The sequence below is a fragment of the Tinamus guttatus genome, unplaced genomic scaffold (assembly GCF_059628265.1).
Source record: "Tinamus guttatus ecotype Peru unplaced genomic scaffold, ASM5962826v1 Tinamus_guttatus_pri_ptg000087l, whole genome shotgun sequence".
Taxonomy (NCBI): domain Eukaryota; kingdom Metazoa; phylum Chordata; class Aves; order Tinamiformes; family Tinamidae; genus Tinamus; species Tinamus guttatus.
The window spans coordinates 1,678,727-1,700,537 of record NW_028288621.1 but is presented as its reverse complement, the minus strand read 5'-3'; the positions used below and the strand labels follow the sequence as shown (position 1 = coordinate 1,700,537).

Here is a 21,811-nt window from a genome sequence, read left to right as displayed (position 1 = left end):
TTGGAGCAGCCTTCCTCTACCTGGGAGCAGTTTATTACAGATTTCTTGCCCAAAAGAAAGTCTGAAAAAGCCAGCTCTCCAGGGTGCCACCTTGAAGTCAACTGTCCCAGACAGTAGCCTCGCGCTTAGAGTACAAAACCGCACGGCTGCAGGCTATTTGGAGCCTTCCATGGAGGCCTTCCGTGCAATGATGTATGGATGTCTTTGATGTGTGAGCATCCACACCACACAGACAGGCAGCCCTCAGAGCCCACCTGCTTTGTGGTGCCTTTTTCCCAATGCTCATTTGGACAGAGGCAGTGACGGGGGGGACAATACTTTGAACTGCTTTACAGCCGTTCTTGGATCTCTTAAAGACTCCAAGATTCAGTGACAGCTTCCCCACAGTCTAGCTTTCTCCATAAACCACCCAGGCCCCAGACACTCCTTGCACGCCTTCAGCGTCCTCTTTCAGTGTTCTGCCTGGATCCACAGACCACAGAGAGAACGGCATGGTTTAATTATTTAATTCCTCAGAACGCATCCTCACGCTGCAGTGTGGGCAGCTTCAGCAGGTACCTGCAGCTGCACTCTTCTGGCTCTGCTTCAAAGAGATGTGGAAAATGGGGTGCTGTCTTCAGCCACAGATCTTCCACAGGGCCCCGTTCACTGAACCACAACTCCTAAGGAAAAATAATAAAAAAAAAGTGATAGCTGAGAAGAACAGGAGAGCCCTGGAGCTGTAACTGCTGTCTGGAAAAGGAAGCACAGCCTCTCGTGGGAGCTTGTTCCTTCCCCCAACCCTCTTGCCATACTGCAAAAGCCCAAGAGGGAGGGCAAGGAGAGGGAAAGCAAATGAAGACTGCTGGGCTCCCACAGCTGCCTTAAGGGAGAGGCAAAGATTCAGCTTCACCTCTCCTCAGCGCTGCAGAGATGCTGCAGAGGAGCAGCTGCAGTGCCTGCTGCTTCCTCAGGTGCCCTTCCAGCCCTGCCTGCGTGAGACACAGCGCAGCTGCCGCTGCCCTCCTGCTGAGGGGCTCCCCAAGGGCTGTCAGAGCCTGCTCTTGAGGCTCTCTTGGGCGCTGGGCCTACATCCACCTGCTGCAGTGCTCTTGGTGCCACCTTCTCCTAGGGCATGCTGCTCCTCTGCCCAGGAAGCAACTCAGAGACAAGGAACATCAACTTACGGTGCTCATCTCCAGCCATGTCTTCTCCAGAAGGTTGCCATGCACCTTAGAGGCTTGGAGGGCCTGGTTGAGGCATGCAAGGCTCTCTGCTTTGTTCCCCAGCACATGGAAAAGGTAGGCTCTCAGGTGTTGGACTCTGGGGTAGAAGACGGGGCATGCAGAGCAGCGACAGAGAACCTCTTCTGCAAGCTACCGAGAGAACAAGGGAGAGGAACGTCAGGATAAGGCATGGAGCTCCACTGCAGCACCTGTTCCCCAAGGAGAAAAGCAGCCACAAAGCAACCAGGAGTGCACAGCTGGCAAGGCAGGCAAAGTGCACAAAGCTCTGCGGAGCCACAAGCCCTCCTTTAGAGCAGGCATTACAGCAGGAGGCTTTTGCCATGGTCTTCTCTTAAGCCACTCTGCTCTGCCTGTGCCCTGGCTCCATCCCATCACGGCTGCTTCCACCCGGCCTTGTTAGGCCACGGCAGCTTTCCCTGCACCCCCTCACAGCACATGCCCTTCCTCCTCGTCCCTCACCCTTAGAGCCCCTCGGCTGCTCTCACGGGCCCTCGACAAGCTGTGCTCCAGGTCATTCTTCAGCACCAGGGTGTAGCACTCCAGCATCCGCGTGCGGGCTTGGGTAGCCAAAAAGGAGCTGTCGGCTCTCTTCAGCAGCCACTTGGCCTTTTCAAAGGGCTGCTGGAAGCTGTCCCACTGCCCAAGCCTCGCAAACCTACAGAGAAACAGGCACACATTGTGTAGAGACGAGCAGGAATTGGGCTCTCTTCTGGGCTCTCTCCCGGCCATCTTGCTCCCAGTGCAAAGCCTCTCCCCACTAGTCCTTTTCATCTCCAGGGACAGCCGCCTTGTTGGACACAGGACGAGTGACATGAAAAACCCACCTCCCCCATGAGAATCACCCACTGCTGGGGGCCTCTTGCCACTCCACTCAGAGCAAGTGTGTAATGTACCAAAGAGCCAGGGACGAATACAGCCGCAGCAGGATGCTATTCTGAGACTTGAGGGTGCAGTTGTCTTTATTCTTCTCTATGAATCTCCAGCACTCCTCAAATGACTTGTACTCCCAGCCTGTGTAATACAAACATATCTCAGAGAAGCAGCACTGCCCTCCGCTGCCTTGCTTCTCCTCAGGCCCTCATAGTAGGAGAAAGCTCAAGCACAGCTGGCCCATTTTAGGACTGGGAAGCACTCAGAGGGCAAGCAAAAACTAAGAGGAGCGATGCAAGGCCTGGAGCTCTCCCCCAGCTCCTCAGGGCTATTCAATCTTCACATCAGTGTCCTTTTAAGGAGCAGCTTGCTAGCACCAACCGAGAGCTGCTGCCATTGATCAGCAAATGAGAGTGACTGCAGCGCATGGGCTCCAAGAGACCTCCTGGTCAGGCACACACGAGCACAACTGTGCCCGCTTCCCCAGGAGCCAGAGCAGAGGGAGCCTGAGAAGAATTTTCAGAAGGGCGAACCTCCCGAAACACACCAAGCAAAGATGGGAATTGCAAGCATTTTGAGCTTACTCTGAGATCACCTGTAGACAATGCAGAAAAAGAGAGAGGAGGCGGGAGAGGGAAGGAAAGAGAGACACCCACAGAGCCAAATGGGCAAGCACACTGCTGAAGGCGCCAAAGGATTGCTTGGAGACTCTGGGCTCAGTGTTGTATCAGGAGAAAAGCCATTTCTGCAAGCCTCCTGCCTCTCTGCAGACCTCCTCACTGAGCACTTACCAGCATAAAGCAGGAGGTCGAGGCAGCAGGAGAAGAAGCAGGCCTGCCCAGCGATCCTGTGCTCTCCAGACACCTGCTTCTCTAGCCTGGAGAGCACTTCTGCACACTCTGGGTACCTGCGGAGGAACACAACGAGACTCCATGGAGCACCTCCTTGGTGTGGCATCCAAGCCAGCACCTCCAAATGCTTCCCACTCCCCTTCCCATCTTCCGTCTCTTTCCCTCCTTTCCTCTTTCTGCCAACTCCATTGGCCTTTGCAGTGACCCCCTGACACCGCGCAAGGGCAGGGTGTGCAGCAGCAGGATTACCTCATCTGCAGAAAGAGCGCAGTGAAGAGCGGGTTGAGGACCTTGGAGTCCAGGTCGGGCTTCTCCAGCTCCATGCTCAGGCTCATGGCGCGATAGCCTGGCAAGACAGAAGCAGACTCACACAGGCTCTCTCTGCAGAGAGCTCTTCTCATAGGGAGTGCAGGCACTACCTACCGACGGTGACAGAGAGGGGCAGATTTCCCAGGCTGAGGTTCAGATGGGACAGAGCCTGGGCCCTTTCTGCAGCACTGAGCACCCCTCCTTCAAAAGGCTCCACGTCAGCGCTGAGCCGCACGGCCGCCCACCCGTACTGCAGCCACTCATCCAGGCTGCCCAGCTCCTGGCAGTGCTGCGCGTGCTCCATGTAGGACCGCAGGATCTGAAATGGTCCAAAGAGGTGAGTGTGCAAAACACTAAATCTCCCCAAGGGGATTCTCTGGCCTAGGGGACACAGGCCATGAACCCAATGGGTGCTTTCCCTCTTCTCTTTTACTCACTAGCCTCTCACCCGTTGGTCTCAGACGGTCTCAACGTTGGTCTCACGTTGGTCTCAGACGACCAACTCTTCTTATGCTCTTCTGATTATGCCCATGTCATGACAAGGGCCACAGGGTGCTTCTAAACACTAGGTTTATATAAATGGTCACAAGGAAATCCCACAGTACAGAAACTGGTTACAATTAGGAAACCAGTCCCATGGGAGGAGCAACCCAAACCAACAACACCCATGCCTCCTAGAGGCTTGCAAAAAAAAACCTCAACCATGTGGCCATCCCCGGGGCATTTGGCCTCTTCTTGCCAGCAGGGCAAAGGAGCTCTGTCAGAAACACGTCTGCTACTGCTGCAGAGAGCAGGCACTCACGTGACTCGCGTGCGCAGACTCCACGTCCGCGCGGAGCTTCATGCGCGCTGCCAGGCGCGAGAGCCTCTGCCCGCTGGACGTGTTCCGCTGGCTGAAGAGCTGCCGCAGGAGGGCAAGGCAGCGGCTCTGCCGGAACAGCCAGGGGAGTCTCTCCCTCCTGCCGCACAAGAGAAGCTGCTGGGCCCAGCCACGAGCTACAGGGGGCTGAGTGAGGGGGCCAGGGGCAGCCGGGGAGCACAGGAGGCTGCTCAGGCAGGCAGGGCTTGTGGGAGGGGGGCAATAAGCAGCACCGGGGAAAGATGACTGCTCACAAGGACATACTGGCACCACGGTGCAGGGAGCAAAAGGGCTGCTGCATGGCAGCCTGGTCACTGGCTGCTGCCTTTGCAGCCTCTACCCCGGCTAACAGCTCCCTGCTCTCACCCACACCATCCCGAACACCCAGCACAGGCCACCCCACCATCCATCAGCCTCCAGGGCCTTCCGCACCTTTCCCGTGCTAAGAGCTACGCTCTGCAGTGAAGCTGAGGCAGGTGTGGGTCAAGGGCCTCAGGCCAGCACGGAAATGGCTCGTTCTTGCCTTCCCTTTCCCGTCAGGGTCTTACCCTGTTTCTTGAGGGGTGGAGGAGTCTCTGCTCTTCCTATAAGAGCCATGGGGCGACTTCTCCAGCAGAGACTTGAAGAAGACACCCGCCGAGGTGACTGGGAATTTCCTCTTCAGCAGGCTCAGTGCCTTTCTGATGGTCTTCTCTGCCAAGTCCATGCACCCCATATTGTAGCAGACCTGCATGGGAGAAGGGCTGTAAGGACAGTCCCAAGGGGCTCCCACTGAGGACACACCAACTTTCAAGGCTGTGGCTGATTCAGGGCCAAGGGCCTTGACTGCCTTTGGCTGGAGGGCGAAGGGCTCACAGAAGACACTGTGCAGAGCAGCCGCCCGTGCCTCCAAATGCCAGGAATGTCCCCACAACCGCCCCAGGGCCCCCAGGAGGCCGTGCAAGTCCTCCCGCCAGCAGAGCCCTCAGGTCCTCCCTGTCACTTTACCTCCCCTTTCAGGCTGAGGAAGGCGGCTTCTTCAAAGCTGGCCAGCCCCTTGCCTTCCTTACTCAAGGAGCTCCTCAGGGCCTCGGCTTTCTTCAGGCTGGTGAAGGCCTTTGGACAAGCACACGGAGAGCAGGTGAGCGTCGGTGCAGATCCTGCACGAAGCCCCACCACTGCCACCTGCTTGCCTCCCGCATCTCTCTGAGGACGGGTCACCTCTGCCCCAGCAATGCCCACCCTCACACACAGCACAGCACTCCTTGCAGGTGCACCTCGTGCCAAGGTCGTGCTCCTCTTGCCACAGGAGAGGCAAGCAGGAGGAAGAGCCTGGGTCTGAGCACAGTCATTCATGCCCAGGTGCCACAGAGGCCTGTCCTTTCTCAAGGGGGAAATGGGCTTGCCCAGGGCAAGGCAACTGGGAGGACTCCATGTGCACGGGGCTCTGGCAAGCAGGCCAGCTCACCAGGTAGTTGTTGGAGACGTGCAAGTAGGCAGCAGCACTCTCCAGCAGGTAATAAATTGCCCTGGCATCGTTGCCCATTTCTAGGTGGTGGTGAGCCAAGGGCACGAGCACCAAGTCCACAGTGGCCTTGCATTCACAGGAGCAGGTGGCACCGGGCATCTCTTTGGTCTTGTTGGGCACCGTCGGCTCTGTCCTGGCCATAAACTGTTCCGTGGCTCTGTTTGGAGACAAGATCACAGAGAAAGAGGAGACACGCTAACATCACCTGCCCTGCTCTGCCTGCCTCGAGGAAGAGCACGTCCTAGCGCACCTGGCACTCGCATTCTAGCACTGCAATGCCCAGCTTGCAGCAGGGCTCTCTTACAGCCAGAAAACCCTAGGATGCCAGGGCTGCTGCACCACAATGGGACGGTCCTCACTGTGATCCCCCGGCTTCCTCAAGCCATCACATCCCAGCTCCCACCCAGCAGGCTGGCCCTTTCCTCGGCTGGGGTCACAGCCAGTAGGCAAAGCTGGGAACTCCAATGCCCTGCTGGAGACCCTGAGGCCACTGACTTCCACTAATAATCAAATGCTGCTCTCCTCACCGTAAGGTCTCATCCCAGAAGCTCATTTTATTCTGCTGGGATCCTGCAGGATCTGCAAACAAAGCATGAGTTAAATATTCCCTCAGTTCTCAAGGGGCACAAGTTGCATCTTGCATAATCTGTCAGCAAGAAAGGAGAGCCACGGCATGGACGGCACCTCTTTTCCTGGCCACTTTTCCCCAAGATCTCCCTTCTCTGCAGGTGTGTTATGTTTTGGGCAAGGGTAGCACGCCCACCAGGAAATGCACCTTGACCTGCTGGGCTGCGGGGTGCACCCCAAGGCTCTTGTCACTGCCGGGAGAGGGGCTGCTCTCTGGTGATTCCAGGGAAAGGCACGACGGTGTCCAAGGGGACAGATGCTCTCTGCTCTGTGCACAGCATGCCTCAAGCTGTGCAGCTGTACTCAGGGGAGGACTCAGCTCCTCTTGGGAAAGCATCTGCACTGCACTGAAAGCACCCCTGTGTTTCGGGGAACTGCTTCTGCAGACACGGCTGGAGACAGAGGAGCACCCCCAGGAATAGTGCAAGCACCGTGGGAAGGCCCAGGCTGCAGAGCACGCAGGCAGCATACCCGTAGTGGCAGGGAGCTCATCCCCCACGGTCTCCACGTTTGTCCAGCTGGCAGAGCAGCCTTTGCCAGCATCGTTGTCCCAGCTCTCTCCCTCCTGGGTGCTGCTGACGGCCAAGCGGTGGAAGGCCACAAAGTCCCCTCCGCCGCAGCACTGGCACTTGTGCGCCTGCTCCTCCAGGAAGGCTGCGCACTTGCGGTGCATGGCCGCCCTCTGCGCCTTGGGCCACAGCTCGTAGGCGGCCTCCCGCAGCAGCGGCGCGCGGAAGGCCAGGACGTCGGCCTGCAGCTCCTCGCTCTGCTGCTCCTCTGAAAGGCAACGGGGTGCTGCAACAGCCAGAGCTGGGGCCACGGCTCAGGGCCGTCACAGCCAGCGCATGAAGGACGGGGAGCCCTCGGCGGGGATCCTTGGCAGGAAAGCAGCGCTCCTGCACTCAGTGCCCCGCCGCACTCGAGCAAAAGGGTCCCCTTGCCTCGCTGAGACTAGCATGGCCCATGCAACAGGCTGCTGCTCTGCTCTGCGTCCCAACAGACAGCAGTCAGCTGCACTGCAACCATCAGCACAAGGAAGCCTCAGACAGCTCCTGCTTTGCAATCTCTGAAGAGCAGTCCCTCCCTGCTATGCTCCCCATCCCAACCCAACCCCAACAGTGAGGCTGCCCTGGCCATTACACACGGCCAGAGGGGCAGTGCGCCGTGCCCTGCGGAGCCCCAGCAGGAGCAGTGCCAGGAGCAGCAGAAGCCCATGGTGCTCCTGGGCTCCTCTTATCACCACTTACCTTTCTGTTCCTCCTGAGTTGTGGCAGACCACTTGAGGGAAACACTGCTGTCTTCTGCCACCGTTTTGGAATTCTGCCACCTCAAGATGTTGCTTTTCACCAACATGGTCAGGATCTGATTCATCTTGGCCCTGGTCCACTTGGGAAGGATGTGGAACAGCAGCTCCGTGGTGAACATCGGCCCAATGACAGCTGCACACTTCAGAACCATCCGTTCTGAGAAATTCATGCTGTCCAGCTCAGTCACTGCAATCCCTGACAAAAACAGGACAGGCATCTGTCTCCTGCCCTCTCCCCAGGCTGAGCCCAGCGAGGCTGCATTCTCTTCAATGCAGGAAGCACTGGCATTTAGCCTTGCTTCCTTGGGACCAAACCCACCGGGCAAGGGCAATGCAAGGCACACATCTTGAACACGGCGCAGCTCCCCTGCAATCACAGGGAGCAGGGACCGGGGAAAGGAGAAACCCCCGAGCGAATGCTGCAGGTACAGCAGGGCTCAGCCCCTCACCTTTCAGGGTGGGTGGAAGCACGGTGTGCTGCAGGTTCACATCAGCTTTGATGGTGCACACCCTGCAGTCCTGGCGCATGCTGGACCTTCTGGATGGGCCGACACGAGGAGCCTCCATCACAGAAGCTGAGTGGAGCAAGAGAGCAGGATAAAGCGGTTATCACGAGGGAGACCCTTCGTCCCGCAGCTTGAGCTTGCGAGGATTACGGATCTTCCCTCCCTCCATCCTCCTCTCTTTCGCATTCACCCCCAGCAGGGCTTAGAGCAGCCGAGGCCTGGCAGCAGCAGGATGAATCCTGCCATGTTTGGCTGCAGGGCTGCAGACAAGGGAAACTGCAGCCACGGGACTCGCAGCACTGCTCCAGGTATGAACCACCTCAGCTCATGCTCGTTCCTGACCAAAGCAGGGCTTAGCTTAGTGCCAGGGAGCACCTCTTCTCGCCATTTGACATTTTCTGCCACATTGGCATTGCTGTTGACCCTCGCAAAGCCACCCCAGTCCCCAGCATGTGCTTGGCCTATTGCAGCAGCAAGGCACACAGGAACCCACACCTGATGGAGACCAGGCTCTGGACTCCTGCCCCATCTGGCCGTGCCAAACTCACAGGGGAACACGACAAGAAGGGGCAGTGGAAGATGGACCACACCAACTAGGCAGTCAGACACAAAGGTGCTTACTGAAGAGGGTCTCCCACTTGGCCTCCGTTCCATCATCCTTCCGTAGGGGACGGAGCAAGAGCATGTTGTGCTCGTGGAGGTAGCGCAGCAGTTCCTCACAGTAGTAGGGCATCCCACTGCTTCTCTGCATCAGGAACCTGGAAAGGAGCAGATGCAGCTGGGAGTGACACAGGCAAAGGAAGGCAGGACCCTCCTCAGAGCAGCCTCTTCACCAGCTGCGACTCCCCCTGTCTTTGGCACGTGAGCTGTCCTGAAGACACAGCGCTTGCTGAAAGCCACAGCAAAAACAGAGCTCAGCGGCCCTGCCTGCCACTTACGTCTCTAGGTCATGGGGCACACTGACCACTCCGAGGTACTGGCAGGCTTTCTGCACGACTGCTGCAGGGTTCAGCTCCTCCAGATGAATATTGGTTGTTTGCTGCAACTTCATGACGTCTGCTGCAGCTTTGCAGAGCCTCTGTCCTCTGCAGGGACCAGGAGCAAAGCCCATGACCATAAAGCTTGGGACGTCTCTGAGCACTTGTGACGTAACAGCCCAGGAGGAAGAGTCGATGTGGTGTGCGTTGTCAACGAGAAAGAGGATGTTGTCTTCAAAAGTCTGAAACAAACAGGTTTCCAGGGTGGATTCTGAGCAATTCTCACACATCGTCACTGGGAGGGACTTCGGCCAGCCCCTCTCCAGACAGAGAACGCTCTGCAGCCTCTTTCCTCTCCCTAGCTACTTAGCAGTTCAGTATCTCCCCAACTCTTTCTTTCTCTAGGACTTGAAGGTCTCTCGGACAAGGGGATGCAGAAAGACTCCATTCCTCCTCCTGACTACGAGTCCTCTGTCTTGACAGGAGGAAAGTTACCCGGGGGTTGGCACGGGACGTTTAGCCTCTGATGGGCAATGACTCCAGTACATCATCCTCCTGCCACCTCCCAGCACTCTGCTGCAGAACCCTCAACCTGTTGGCTTGCTTTCCTTCTCTGGTCCATGAGGGAGAGAATTGCTCACCTTCTGCAGTACTTTCTTAAAAGCCAGCTCCTCTTCTACTGCCCTTTGAGCGCCGCTCATCTGTGAAACCTTCTCTGAGACGGGGAACTGGCCAAAAAGCACAGGAACAGAGAAACAGCCTTTCAGGGCATTTCAGCAAGACAACCCAGCACGCAAGCCCAACCGAACAAAACGGTGCTGCCCTCAGCCTCTTAGCTCTCCTCCACACAATGGGGAGGAGACAGTGTGGACGTCAGCTTGAGCCTACAGAAGAGCTCCTGCTGAGGCTCTCTGGCAGAGGGCTTCTAGCCAGTGTGTTGGAGGTGAGGGAGGAAGGCAGAGGGTGGCAAGAGGAGAAGAGCTTGTTTCCTCACAGTGGGTATTCTGGGATGGGGTAGAGCACTCAGGCAGTGGCGAGCTCAGCAGTAGCTCATAAGCCCCATCTCAGAGCCTCTCTGCAATGGCCTTTCCAGGCCGCTGAACTGCCAGCAGCAGCCTGGCACTTGAACTCACTCCAAACAGGGAGCTGCACGCTGGGACTACACCAGCTGTGTGCTATCCCCTGGCTCTTCCACCAGAAGCTAAGGCCACTGCCTAGGAGAGCAGCCAAATTACCACTGCCGTGGGACGTCTCACAAGCAGACCTTGGCCCTGGCCAGAGAGGGCTCTCGCTCTCACCTTCAGCAGGAAAGGGGCATTGAGGAGGCAGTAGCTGCTCTCTTCCAGGACTCCTTTGAGCTTCTCCTGAAGGAGATCGACCTGGATTACAAGATACAGACTCAGTGTGAGTTTTCCATCTTGCTCCGTTTATTAACCCAGGTATGTGAACATTTATACCCTACAGGTATCCAGGGGCTTTCCCAAGCTCACAGGATTGGCTGTTGGCTGTTGCTTAGCAGATTGCTAGGCTGCATTTGCATGGCCCAATCACAAGCCTCCTTCCTTAACCGGTACGGGCAAGTTTCAGCAAGTTGCTTGCTTAGAAACAGCAGCTTCCTTATTTCACCTTGGTCAAGCACAGGTCATTGCCACCCCCCTGTACATTACTTGACAAGGCACGGGTTGTGTATCCCAAGATGTCCCTGATCAGCCAGCCACTCTTCCACATTCTCCTGCAGTACGAGTTGCCTGGCGCTGCAGGATTTGCAGGCCTGCAGACCCATTGCCATGGCCAGCGTCACTCGTACGACGGAGTAGTCCTGCTTCAGGCTGAGCTCCGTCAGCTCCACAGCCACTACCCTGCCGTGCAAAAGCAAAAGGCACCGAGATTCAGACAGGCCCCCAAGAGTCCCAGACCTCTAAAGCAACACTCTTAGGGAGAGGCACAATGTGGGGCTGAGAACAAGGGCACTCTGGACATACAGCCCCAGGCCAGCCCCTCAGTGCTTGCAGCATTTGTCAGGCAGGCCACTTGGGCTTCTTCCCTTCAATCTGCAGCTGCAGGAAATGCCATGGGCTCAGGCTCTACTTCGCTTTGTGCCTGGCCCAAAGCTCAACAGCAGGGGCTGCAGAAGGCCTCTAGACCTAGGAGGGGAGCACGCGGCTGCTCTGCTCCCAGGCGCATGGAGACGTTGCCTTATGAGGGCTGCTAGAGCCCAAGGGCCAGGCACACTGGCAGGGGACCTTGAGGATCCTCTGAGTATCAGTAGGAAGGCAGGGGAGGCAATGCACCCACACTGCTCAACAGCACTCACCTGTGCCCAGCAGCCCGACTTAAATTGGCAAGCTCAGCGAGTAAATGGCTCTTTCCAGAGCCTTTCATGCCCTCAAGTGCCAGGATGCAGCTTTCCTTCCTAGCCACGTAGCCTTGCACATAGCTTCGAAAGAGGGCAATCTCCTCCCGGCCTGCAAAGGCAAGCAAGAGAGCAGGCAGTTGCAGCAAGCTCAAAAGCAAAGAACCATTGGCACCCTTCCCTCTTGCCATCATGGCACCTGCCCTCCCTCCCTGCCTCCCCGTTTCCTCTGTGGGACTAGCTGGTCTCAAGGGCAGGAGATGGGCGTTCAGGAGACCAAGGTGTTCTCTACCTACCGAGCAAGGGGGAATTCTTGGGCCTCTCCTTTTTGAGCTCCATGCCAAACATGCTAGCAGGAGAAAGAGAAAAAATAAAGTCAATTCAGTAGGCAGAAGCTGGAGGGTGTAGTGTCACGCATGGAGCTGTGGGTGTGCCCTTGGGTGCCCACTCTTCTTTGCAGTGGCCTCGTGTGCTGCCCACACTCCAGCAGTTGTTCCTGCCAACTGCTTCCCTGGACTTTGCTCACAAGGAGCAACTTGGAGAAGCAGGGCCTTACAGCAGATGCTGCAAAGGTGAAGATGAACAAGAAAAAAAAACTATCTGTTCAAGCCAGGATAACATTCAAATGCAGCAAGCACAACAGGCGGAAAGCACCTGCTACCTGGAGAGGGGCTGCAAGGCCCTGTGTGCCTACAGACACCCACCAGCCTTCTCCATCCCTACGGCATCACTCCTAGTCTCCTAAGAGCAGGAGACCCATGGCTAGGCAGGCCAAAAGCAGAGCCTTGCCCTGGCTTTCCATGTTCTCAACCCCAGGGACGGAGGCCCAGGCAGGGCCCAGCTTGCTCTCTTTCTGCACAGCTGCTCTGTGCTGACCAAGAGTTGACCCATGGCTCCACGTGCCCCCAAGCAGCCTGCTCAACAAGGACACTCACAGCTCCTCCGAGATGCCCAGATATTGATGGATGGGGCCAGGATCAACAACGCCCTTCATCTTCACCTCGGGCAGCTCCTTGAAGCAGCTATGGGGCAGCTGAGAGGCAGCGTAGGTCGCTGTGTCGCATGACACTACCCCAGGATAGCACTCCATCAGCCGGGCTGCCAAGTTCACCTTCTGGCCGATGACTGCCACAGAGAGAGAGCGCAAATCGACGTGCTTAGGAGCCCAACCCCCTGCAGCCTCCAGGGCCAAGGGCTGCCTGGCCTGCAGCACAGGCAAGCCCCCGACCCCTGGGAGCACAGCCCAAAGGGCAGCAAGGCCCCATTCCCCCCACCACAGTGCCCCCGCTCTGCTCTGCCATCCCCGCTAGACCACAGGCCCAGCCCTAGGCCTGGCCCAGCAGACACGGGCCACAGGCTGCTCCCTGCCGCTCCGCCGCTTCCTTTGGCGCACGGCTCTGCCTGCACAGAGCCCCCAGGCGCGCGCTTCTCGAGCGGCCGCGTCCTACCTGTATACTCATGCCTCACGCGGTGGCCGACGACTCCACAGAACACCGTCCCGTTCGTGACCCCAACGGCACCACCCTGGCACACACAGAGAGGGACAGGGATTCAGCAGGGTCCGGGCACAGCCCTGCCTGCCCACCTCCCTTCACGCCTGCCCGCCTCCCTTCACGCCTGCCCACTCACTCGATCTTCGTGAACCTCGAGACGCACGCCTTGGAGATTCGGAGAGCACTTTCCAAGGCGTGGATGCTCTTGCTGGGCACCTTGTCTCCAGGGAGTCCAAACACACACAGCAGCGTGCAGCCCTGCCAAGGATGGAGGCAGCGCACCTTGAGACAAGGGCGACAGCAATCGGCTCTTTCCAAGTGATTCCAGGCTCCGTGGAGCCCAGTAGAGCTTCAGAGCAGCCTCAAGCAAAAGCCTGCTGATCCCAGCACCAAGGCAGAGCTGCTTTGCTTTTGCCCACTGCTCAAGACACAGAGCCACTTCCCTTTGCTTCGCTGCCCACACTTTTGTGGGGTGCACGGCTCCCCCACACTCACTTTGTCAAACAGGCAGATTTTGTTGATCTTGCCCTTGTAAGGACAGATGATATCCGATATAATGACGCTGCTGTCCTGGATCCCCTTGGACATGTGCTCTAAGCTGACGTCCCTTGCAAAGTGCAGCTTGACAAAGAGGCAGCTGACCGGACGCAGCTCAGATAAGCAGTCCAGCGTCTGTCCATCATTGATCTGGAGGACAAGAGCAGGAGAGTTTCAGCAGCCGCCTCTGCCTGAGCCCCTGCTGCCTGCAGCAGTGACTAGAGGAGAGCACACAGCTGGGCAGGAGCAGGTGCTATCAGAGCAAGGAATAAATCCTCCCCTCTGGGCAAAGCCAGCATCAGCACATGCAACAAAATCCTGCAATGAATCATTAAGCAGAGAAATGACTGCCAGGAACACACCACCTTGCTACAGGTATGGACACAACAGGCCACCCTCAGTGATGCTCTTAGGACTCCAGGGGAGGCTCACTCTTAGCCCACAGGCATGTCCAGAGCAGTAGCACTGGAAAACGCAGAGGGAAATCCACCTCCCACCACCCACCTCTCTCTGCAGGAGCACCGGGCGGGCAGGCTCCTGGCATGGGCCACTCAGTGCCCAATAGCCCCAGGCTCTCTCTAAGCCAGCCTTTTCTTTGCCTGCTTTCTCGAGAACTCCCTCTGTGCAGTGCACAAGCCCTCCTCCCCTCCCAAAATGCATCTCCCAGCAGCTCAGGCTTACCTTCCGCACAACAGTTGCTGGGATGTACTTGTGCAGCTGCTTCCCCAGAACATTATAAGGGGGCAGGGTTACAGCAGGCCTCAGGATGCCTAAGGGAGGAAGAGCCACGTGGTCACTGGTGCCATGGGCCTGCCTAGGAGGGTGCTGGGAAGCAGGGGCTGGCACAGGAACGCAGGGAAAACAATTCTTCTCCACTGGCATCTCTGTTCCTCTCGCAGGTGCTCAGCCAGAGCAGCCCCCTTCTAGGAGGAGGGAGCAGCCAGCCCCTGGATGAAGCTCACAGGCGTAAGCACTAAGTGCAAGCGAGAGAGGGCACAGGGCATTCCTCACTGGCCCCTGGAGAAGCCCACCCCTATCTTTCTGGGTGGCCCCAGAAGAGCACAGAGTTGGCCCTTACCTGCCAGTTGAGGCACAGAGGAGTTCAGCCGGCCTCGTTTCACTTGAGGCAAGATGTCTTCATATTCACCCTCAGACACCTGGTCCATGCCTGTAACCTAAAGGCACAGAGAACAAAAAGGGCTCCAAAACATCTCCATGACCCACAGAGGACGAAGGCCAAAGCCTTCCAGGTGCCCCGACCCCATTCTCAAACCCAGTAAGCAGAGTCCAGTGCTATCCCTGGGACAGAAGGGCAATAGCTACAGCTCCCCATCTACATCAACACCTGCAACTGTGTCCACCTTCATCTCCTCAGCCTTCTCACACCTTCCAAACTCAGGCCCACATCTAGGGCCTCCAAATTGCTCTAGAGGCCATCCCACCCACCTTCACTGCACATCCATCAAGTCTCCTTGTCCTGATCCTGCTCTGGTCACAGAGCTCCCAGCAGTGGGCTGACAGAATAACGTCACTCGCATTGGCAGCATGTTGGGCCTGCCAAACGTCATCCACAGCCTGGCCAAGGATCAGGAAGCACCGCTCCTTTTCATCTCCCACAGTCACATAGGACATGTGCCCTGCGGAGATCCCTGTTGGGGAGAGACAGGCAGAGTTGAGGCACACTGCCTTTGCACCTCCTCAGCCCCCCACAGTTGGACTCTTCCCAGGCTCCATTGGAAACTCCACCATGGGCTCAGCACACTGGCACTTGTGCTCGCCCTCTGCACGGTTTGCCTGCAGGCAGCTCCTAAATGGCTGCCTGAGAACACACAGGGGCCTCCCACCGCTGTTGCCTTTCAAAGGCGTGGCGAACTGGTTCAGGAACGGCAGGGCGACCAACCCCAGGCCGCTCGGGCCATCAGCTCGCTAACACCAATGCTTACATCATAAACTAAACGCTATTGGCTATTAGGGGCCCTGTCTTTCCGTACAGCGCGATATCTTCCGGCCGCCAGACCCTAAATACCTACAACATTTCCCCCCTCCCTATGCATAACAAAATTAGCTAAAATACAACTATCTTATTCTTACTTATCTTATTCTAATTACTTATTCTTATTATTATCTTATTCTTATTACTATCTTATTATCTTATTGTGATCACTTATTATTATCTTACTCTTACTTATTGTTATTATTACCTTATTCTTATTACTATCTTATTCTATTCTTATAGTTTATAACAATCTTAAAATTATATATCATAAACTTGACATAAAAACATAAGGCACAAAGCGTAGAAGGTAGGGGATGACAGGTAATACCACGGTATAGGAATAGGGTGTACCTTGGGATAACTTGGGGATAATACTGAGTGGATATATTCTTAAAGCAGTTGTCGGTGTTCTACTAACATGTTAACCTTCTCCAGCCGACTCTTGACAAATGACATGAGCTTATTCAATATACAGGGTCCAAAGATCATGATCATTGTGATCAGCCCTATCAAGGTAGATATCAGGGTGGTTAACCATGGCGAACCGATGAACCAATTTTCGTACCAGCTGCGTTGCGGTTCTCTTTTCTCTTCGCCGTTTTTCTAGGTTTTCTCTCAATTTTGTCATAGTGTCTCTTACTATTCCCATATGGTCCGCGTAAACACAGCATTCCTCTTTCAAAGCAGCACACAACCCTCCCTCTTTAAGAAAAAGCAAATCCAGACCCCTTCGATTCTGTAGTACCACCTCTGAGAGGGATCGGAGTGATTCTTCTAAAGCGTTAATCGATTGTTCTATTTTAGTCAGGTCTTCATCAATAGCCGTTTGCAGGTTTGTAAAATCTCGATTCCCTTTTATTAACGCAGCTATCCCTGTTCTGGCTCCCGCTCCTCCTAAAGTTAGTAGAGCGGCTATCGTTAAGGCTGTAATTGGTTCCCTTTTCGTTAGGTAATATTCTGGCCGAATTTTTTTGAACTCATACACATAATTTTTTGGATGGTAGATTATCCTGGGGATTTTAAAGTCAAGTTGGTTTTTGATCTTTTAGTCTGTATGTCCCTGGTTTTGTCTAGAGCTAAATTGGTTTTTAGTCTTTTGATCTGTATTTCGCCAGTTAATACTGTATTGGGCCCTACGGGCTCCCTATCAGACGGAGCTATTTCTTTTCTAATGCGGAAAAGTCCACCCCTATCTTTTCCTGGTTCATAATATCTTACACCCCAGGTTTGTCCTATCACACAGCCATTATCCTCCGGTGATTTCATGGTGAGATTTAGATATTTGCAAGTTTCTTCCTCAAATGGTCCGCGGTACTTAAATGTCCCGCAGTAGTTCAATTGGGAGAATTTACAACCGCTAGGTCCTGCTGTAATATTTAAGAATTTGTCTGTTTGCAGTTTCCATGCTGTGGCAATAGTTTCACAGCCCCAATATGCACAATAGTATTGCCCGGGGCGATTACAGTAGGCTTTTCACGGGTTGGATGCCGGACAACAATAATTTCCAATCGACTCTGGACAGGGTTCAATGGGTGCTAGTTGGCAAGGCGAAGCACTGAAAACTGGTGACCCTGTAGTTATTTTTGTACTAATTACTCGAGATTGTTCGATCCGTTCAAGTACCCATTTAAAGGGCTGGTGTGACTCTACTTCTTCTATAGTGACAAGCTTCAAAATTAAGATAACGCAAAGGCATCGCGGCCCCCTCTTGCGGTGGCTCTTTTGTTGTCTTCTGGATTCGGTCAGCGTGGAACTCACAGGCTCGGGTGGGACGCTTGTCACCGGGGCGTACAGGTTACGGGGGCGTCCGATGGTCCAGTCCGCAAGACACTCATCCCAGCTGGTGTCTGATCTAGAGGCAGAGCTCGACTGACTTGTCACTTCCAGGCTCTGGCCCTTTTTCGTTAGGCTCCGGCCCCGCCCACTTTCCTTGCGGGCGGGCTGTTCCCCCCCTCTTGGCTCGCCCCGCCGTCTACATTTTTTCAGATGGCCGCTCTGATCGGTTCTCAGCCCCTCACTTGTGCTTCCCTCCCCTGTCCGGTCACCCCCACCACCTTCCTCCTCCTCGTTCTCCGCCCCCTCCTGTTTGCATGCGCTTGTTAGTTCTAGTGCTTCCTCCCTGTTCCCGCCGGGGGCATCCTCGTCCCGTCCTTCCCCTTGCAGCTCGGCGCCATTTTGGGGCGCATAGGGTGGTGGCCTGGCCCAGACGTCCCCAAGCTCTGACTTTCTTTCAATGTTCCTAGCTTCCTCGGCTACCTCGTCCCAAACAGATTTCGGTTGTTTCTGCTCCTCTGTAAGCGGGACGGGGTTTGGGGATGCAGGGGACGTATCGCCCTCTCACAGATCTTTAGGCCCAGCAGAATCGCCATCGTCTGGGGGGTGCAAAGTCTGTGTGGCTGCCCCGACTCCCATTTTCAGGGTGGCCAACAAACAGTTCCTCACCGCCACGCAGGTCTCCTGCTCTTTTATAGCTTTCTGCAAAGCCTGTACAACTTTTCCCCAAGACTTAAGGTGTTTCCCACAACCTGAGGACATCGTCTCCTCGGCTAACACCTTAGTACATTTGTCCCACACTTCAGGGTGGAGAATATCCACCGGCTGGTCTATAACCTTAATTTGTAAAAGCCTCGCAACAGCGAGAGTAAAATCTTTTGCCTTACAATCAATACCCCAATGCTTATGCGATACAATATTCACAAGGGCTTCCATCCTCCTTGTTGCTCCGGGAGCATCCTCCCCGCCGGGTTGGTCCAGCCACTCCGGCCGCCGTTTACCCGTCCAGGCGATGATCCCCGGGTTTTGGCACCACTTGTTGCTTCTCAAAGGCGTGGCGACCTGGTTCAGGAACGGCACGGTGACCACCTCCAGGCCGCTCGGGCCATCAGCTAGCTGACACGAATGTGGTGGATGGCAAATGGCGTTTATTGATGGGTAACAAGGTGTTATATAGCTAAGGTTTACAACGTCACATCCTTCTGCTTACATCATAAACTAAACACTATTGGCTATTAGGGGCCCTATCTTTCCGTACAGCGCGATATCTTCCGGCCGCCAGACCCTAATTACCTACAACACACAGCAAAGACCTGCAGCCGCCCGAGCAGGGAGGGATCAGCACCTCTCCCCAACGCTGCAAAGCGCCCTGCGTCTCTGTTCAGCCCCACACACGCCTCTGCGCCCGCTGCAGCCAGCCCACCACTCCTCATACCTATCTTGAGGTGCAGCTTCAGGCCCACATCTGTCTTCTGCACCGTGTACATCTGCTGGATCTGCTGGCTACACCGCAGCACCAGGCTGATGGTGTCGCTCAGCTGGGCTTCATTTACTCGCCACAGCACTAGCACAGCATCCCCTAGGGAAAGCAAGGGCACAGGGAAGGCTCCCATCAGACACAGTCCTCCCGCAGCTGCACCCTGCTGCTGCTGCGACAGCAGGAGCCAGCAGGCACGCGGAGGAAACAGTGTTTGGGTGAAGACCTGCTTCCAAACTGCAGCACCCTGGGCATGGGGACACCCTCCCCGCGTCCTGGCCAGCTGCAGCAGCAGCCACATGGGCAGAGGAAGAGGGTGCCCCGGGTGGCTGGATGAACATGGGCCTCCCTCCTAGACGGTGCCATGCAGCACAGACGCAAGGACTCTCCCCAGCCCTCCTCTCCCACGGGCTGCCCCGACCCCCACGCTCCCAGGGTGCCCTGACAGCTGCTGCCATCGTTGCCGTCCCACTGCAGTTCCGGCCTGGGGCCCGCACAGAGCTCCCCCTGAGCACGACAGGGCCATGAGAGGCACCCCTGCGGGCCCTGCCACCCCGCGCCTCCGGCCTCCTTTCCCCCAGCGCTCCTCTGCAGCTGCAGCACAATGTGCTGAGTCTCTTTTACCAGCAGACTTCAGGATGTCCCCTCCAAAAGCCAGCATCTCTGCACACAAAAGAAAGCAGGAGAAGCATTGCCCAGCTGCCCTCGCTGGCCCTCAGGGCCACAGAAAGGCCCAGCCTGCTCAAGGAGGCAGCAGCAGCTGCCCAGCACCATCATCTCCTCATGGCCCAATCCCACACACGCCTGCAGAGCAGCACTTACCTTCCAAGATGTCACCCATATAGTGGTTGAGGGTCTGCGTCACCTCTTCCGCACCCCGGTCGAGGCTGGTGCTCTGACTGAACTTCTCTGTCAGAGCAGTGAAGCCCGAAACAAGGACACAGTGGCACAGAGAAATCAGCAAATGTCTCCATGGACCAAGGACATGGCACTTCCTACATCACTTGCACGTACTCAAGAGAGAGACACAAGCCAGGAGAACAGGCAGGGGCCTCTGGCAGCAGGCACAGCTGCCTCATTCCACCTGTGCTCATGAGCACACGGCTTGCCCCTTCTCACCCCTAGACATCATAAGCAAGCGCCAGCCCTTGGCTGGGGCTCTCTAGCATGTTCCACAGCCACCTCACCTCATGCCTATGGCCAGGCAATATCCAAGTGGTACTTCTCCCAAAGGGAAGACCTCAGCAGCAAAGAGATCACCTTTGAGCCATTTGCTACGATCCGTGGGACGACAGTGCTTCGAAAGGTCTGCTAAATCCCAGTGGCACAGGCCGCTGACTTCTCCTCAATGCCTGCCCCTCATAACACTTGCACCCACCTGAGACATCCGCAAAGAGCAGGACTCCATGGAAGCTCTGAGCAAGGCAGATCTCGTGCTTCAAGTCCTCAGCCCCCAAGGTCGGGGACGAAAGCAACTACTTCCCCCAGCAGCGAGCAGCGCTTTGAGCGTCGCTTCCAAGCACAAGCCATCGTCAGCGCCCTGTGGTACCTGTGGTACCTCAGAAGAAGACGACCGTGCCCAGCAGGAAGGACAACCAGACAGCGCTGTGCAGACTCGCACACTGAGCCCGGGCCCTTGTGAGGCACAGCCAGCCCTCTGCCACCAACGCAGGGTCACAAGCGGCTCACAGCGACATCGGCCACGTATCAGCAGTTACCCATAAGCTGACACCGCGCTATAGGTCCGGCTAACAGAGATCACCTGTGCAAGCCAGCGCTTTGCCAGCTCGTGCCGCGGAGCTGCCCAACTCCCTCCTTACTCCTCTGCGCCCAGCGCAATGCCGCCATCTCCCTTACGGAGCTGGAGGGAGGCTCGCACGCTCACTGATGTCCGCCTGTGCCTGAAGCAGCTGCTTCCTGCATTCCCAAGCACAAACACTGGCCTAGTCAGTGTCCTAAGAGGGGGCACTCCAGGCGTCCCCTTGAGAAGGGAGCACAGGGCACAGCACACGCTCAGCTCCGCACTGGCCACAGGGCCAAGAGCACAAGGAGCAAGGCTCCTTCCCAGAATCCCAGAATCACGGAATGGTTGAGGTCGGAAAGGGCCACTAGAGATCACCTAGTCCAACACCCCCTGCTCTAGCAGGGACACCATAGAGCACGTGGCACAGGGTCAAAACCAGGCAGGTTTTGAATATCTCCAGAGAAGGGGAATCCACAACCTCTCTGGGCAGCGTGTTCCAGGGCTCTGTCACCCTCATGGTAGTATAAGTTCTTCCTCACATAGAGATGAAACTTTCTGTGTTTCAGTTTGTACCCATTACCCCTTGTTCTGGTGCTAGTCACCACCAACAAGAGTTTGGCCCCATCCTCTCTACATCTTCCTTTCAGGTGTCTGTACATGTTGAGAAGATCTCAGTCTTCTCTTCTCCTAAGCAGGCTAAACAGGCCAGCCTCACTTAGTCTTTCCTCATAAGATAGATGCTCGAGTCCCTTGATCTTCTTGGTCGCTCTAATGTAGGCCTCAATCCCATTGGCATTCTTGGCCACAGCCCCCTCTCACGGTTTATTTGTTGCCCACCAGAGCTCCCAATCCCTCTCCACAGAGCTGCTTTCCAGCAGCTCAGCCCCTAACCTGCACTGCTGCCTGGGTTTATTCCTCCCTAGGTGCTGGAGCGTGCACTTGTCCTTGTTGACCCTCATGAGCTTCCTCTTTGAGCAACTCTTCAACGTGTCTAGGTCCTTCTGAAGGACAGTACAGCTTCCTGGAGTGTCAACCACTCCATCCAGTTTGGTATCACCTGCAAACTTGCTGAGGGGCCACTCTGTCCACACCTCCAAGTCATTGGTGAAGAAATTGCACAGCATTGATGAATATATTGTACAGTACTGGGCCCAGTACTGACCCCTCGGGGACACCACTGGCCACAGGCCTCTAACTAGACTAGGCACCGTTTATCACAACCCTCTGAGCGCTGCCGTCCAGCCAGTTCTCCATCCACCTCACTGTGCACTCGTCTAACCCACACTTAACTGAGCTTGCCCACATGGATGTTGTGCGAGACGATGTTGAAAGCCTTGCTGAAGTCAAAGTAGACAACATCCACTGCTCTCCTCTCATCCAGCCAGCCAGTCACAACTTCC

General features: G+C 55.9%; 1 protein-coding gene and 1 pseudogene across 1 annotated transcript; both read right to left on the bottom strand.

The window, feature by feature from the left end:
* Positions 1-512: 512 nt before the first annotated feature.
* LOC148595562 (adenylate cyclase type 10-like) lies at positions 513-11,429 on the bottom strand. The gene is made up of 21 exons (XM_088520394.1): positions 11,353-11,429; positions 10,765-10,897; positions 10,337-10,396; positions 9,680-9,766; positions 9,000-9,280; positions 8,683-8,819; positions 8,005-8,130; positions 7,497-7,751; positions 6,721-7,059; positions 6,150-6,201; positions 5,563-5,779; positions 5,103-5,210; positions 4,664-4,842; positions 4,059-4,215; positions 3,371-3,575; positions 3,197-3,293; positions 2,888-3,003; positions 2,120-2,237; positions 1,686-1,881; positions 1,167-1,355; positions 513-662 (listed from the first exon to the last, which is right to left on the bottom strand). Exons 1-21 carry the CDS (start codon positions 11,418-11,420, stop codon positions 513-515), a joined length of 3,270 nt encoding a protein of 1,089 aa, XP_088376520.1. The 5' UTR covers positions 11,421-11,429.
* An 893-nt stretch (positions 11,430-12,322) lies between these two features.
* On the bottom strand, positions 12,323-20,364 carry LOC148595561 (adenylate cyclase type 10-like; annotated as a pseudogene).
* Positions 20,365-21,811: the final 1,447 nt, after the last annotated feature.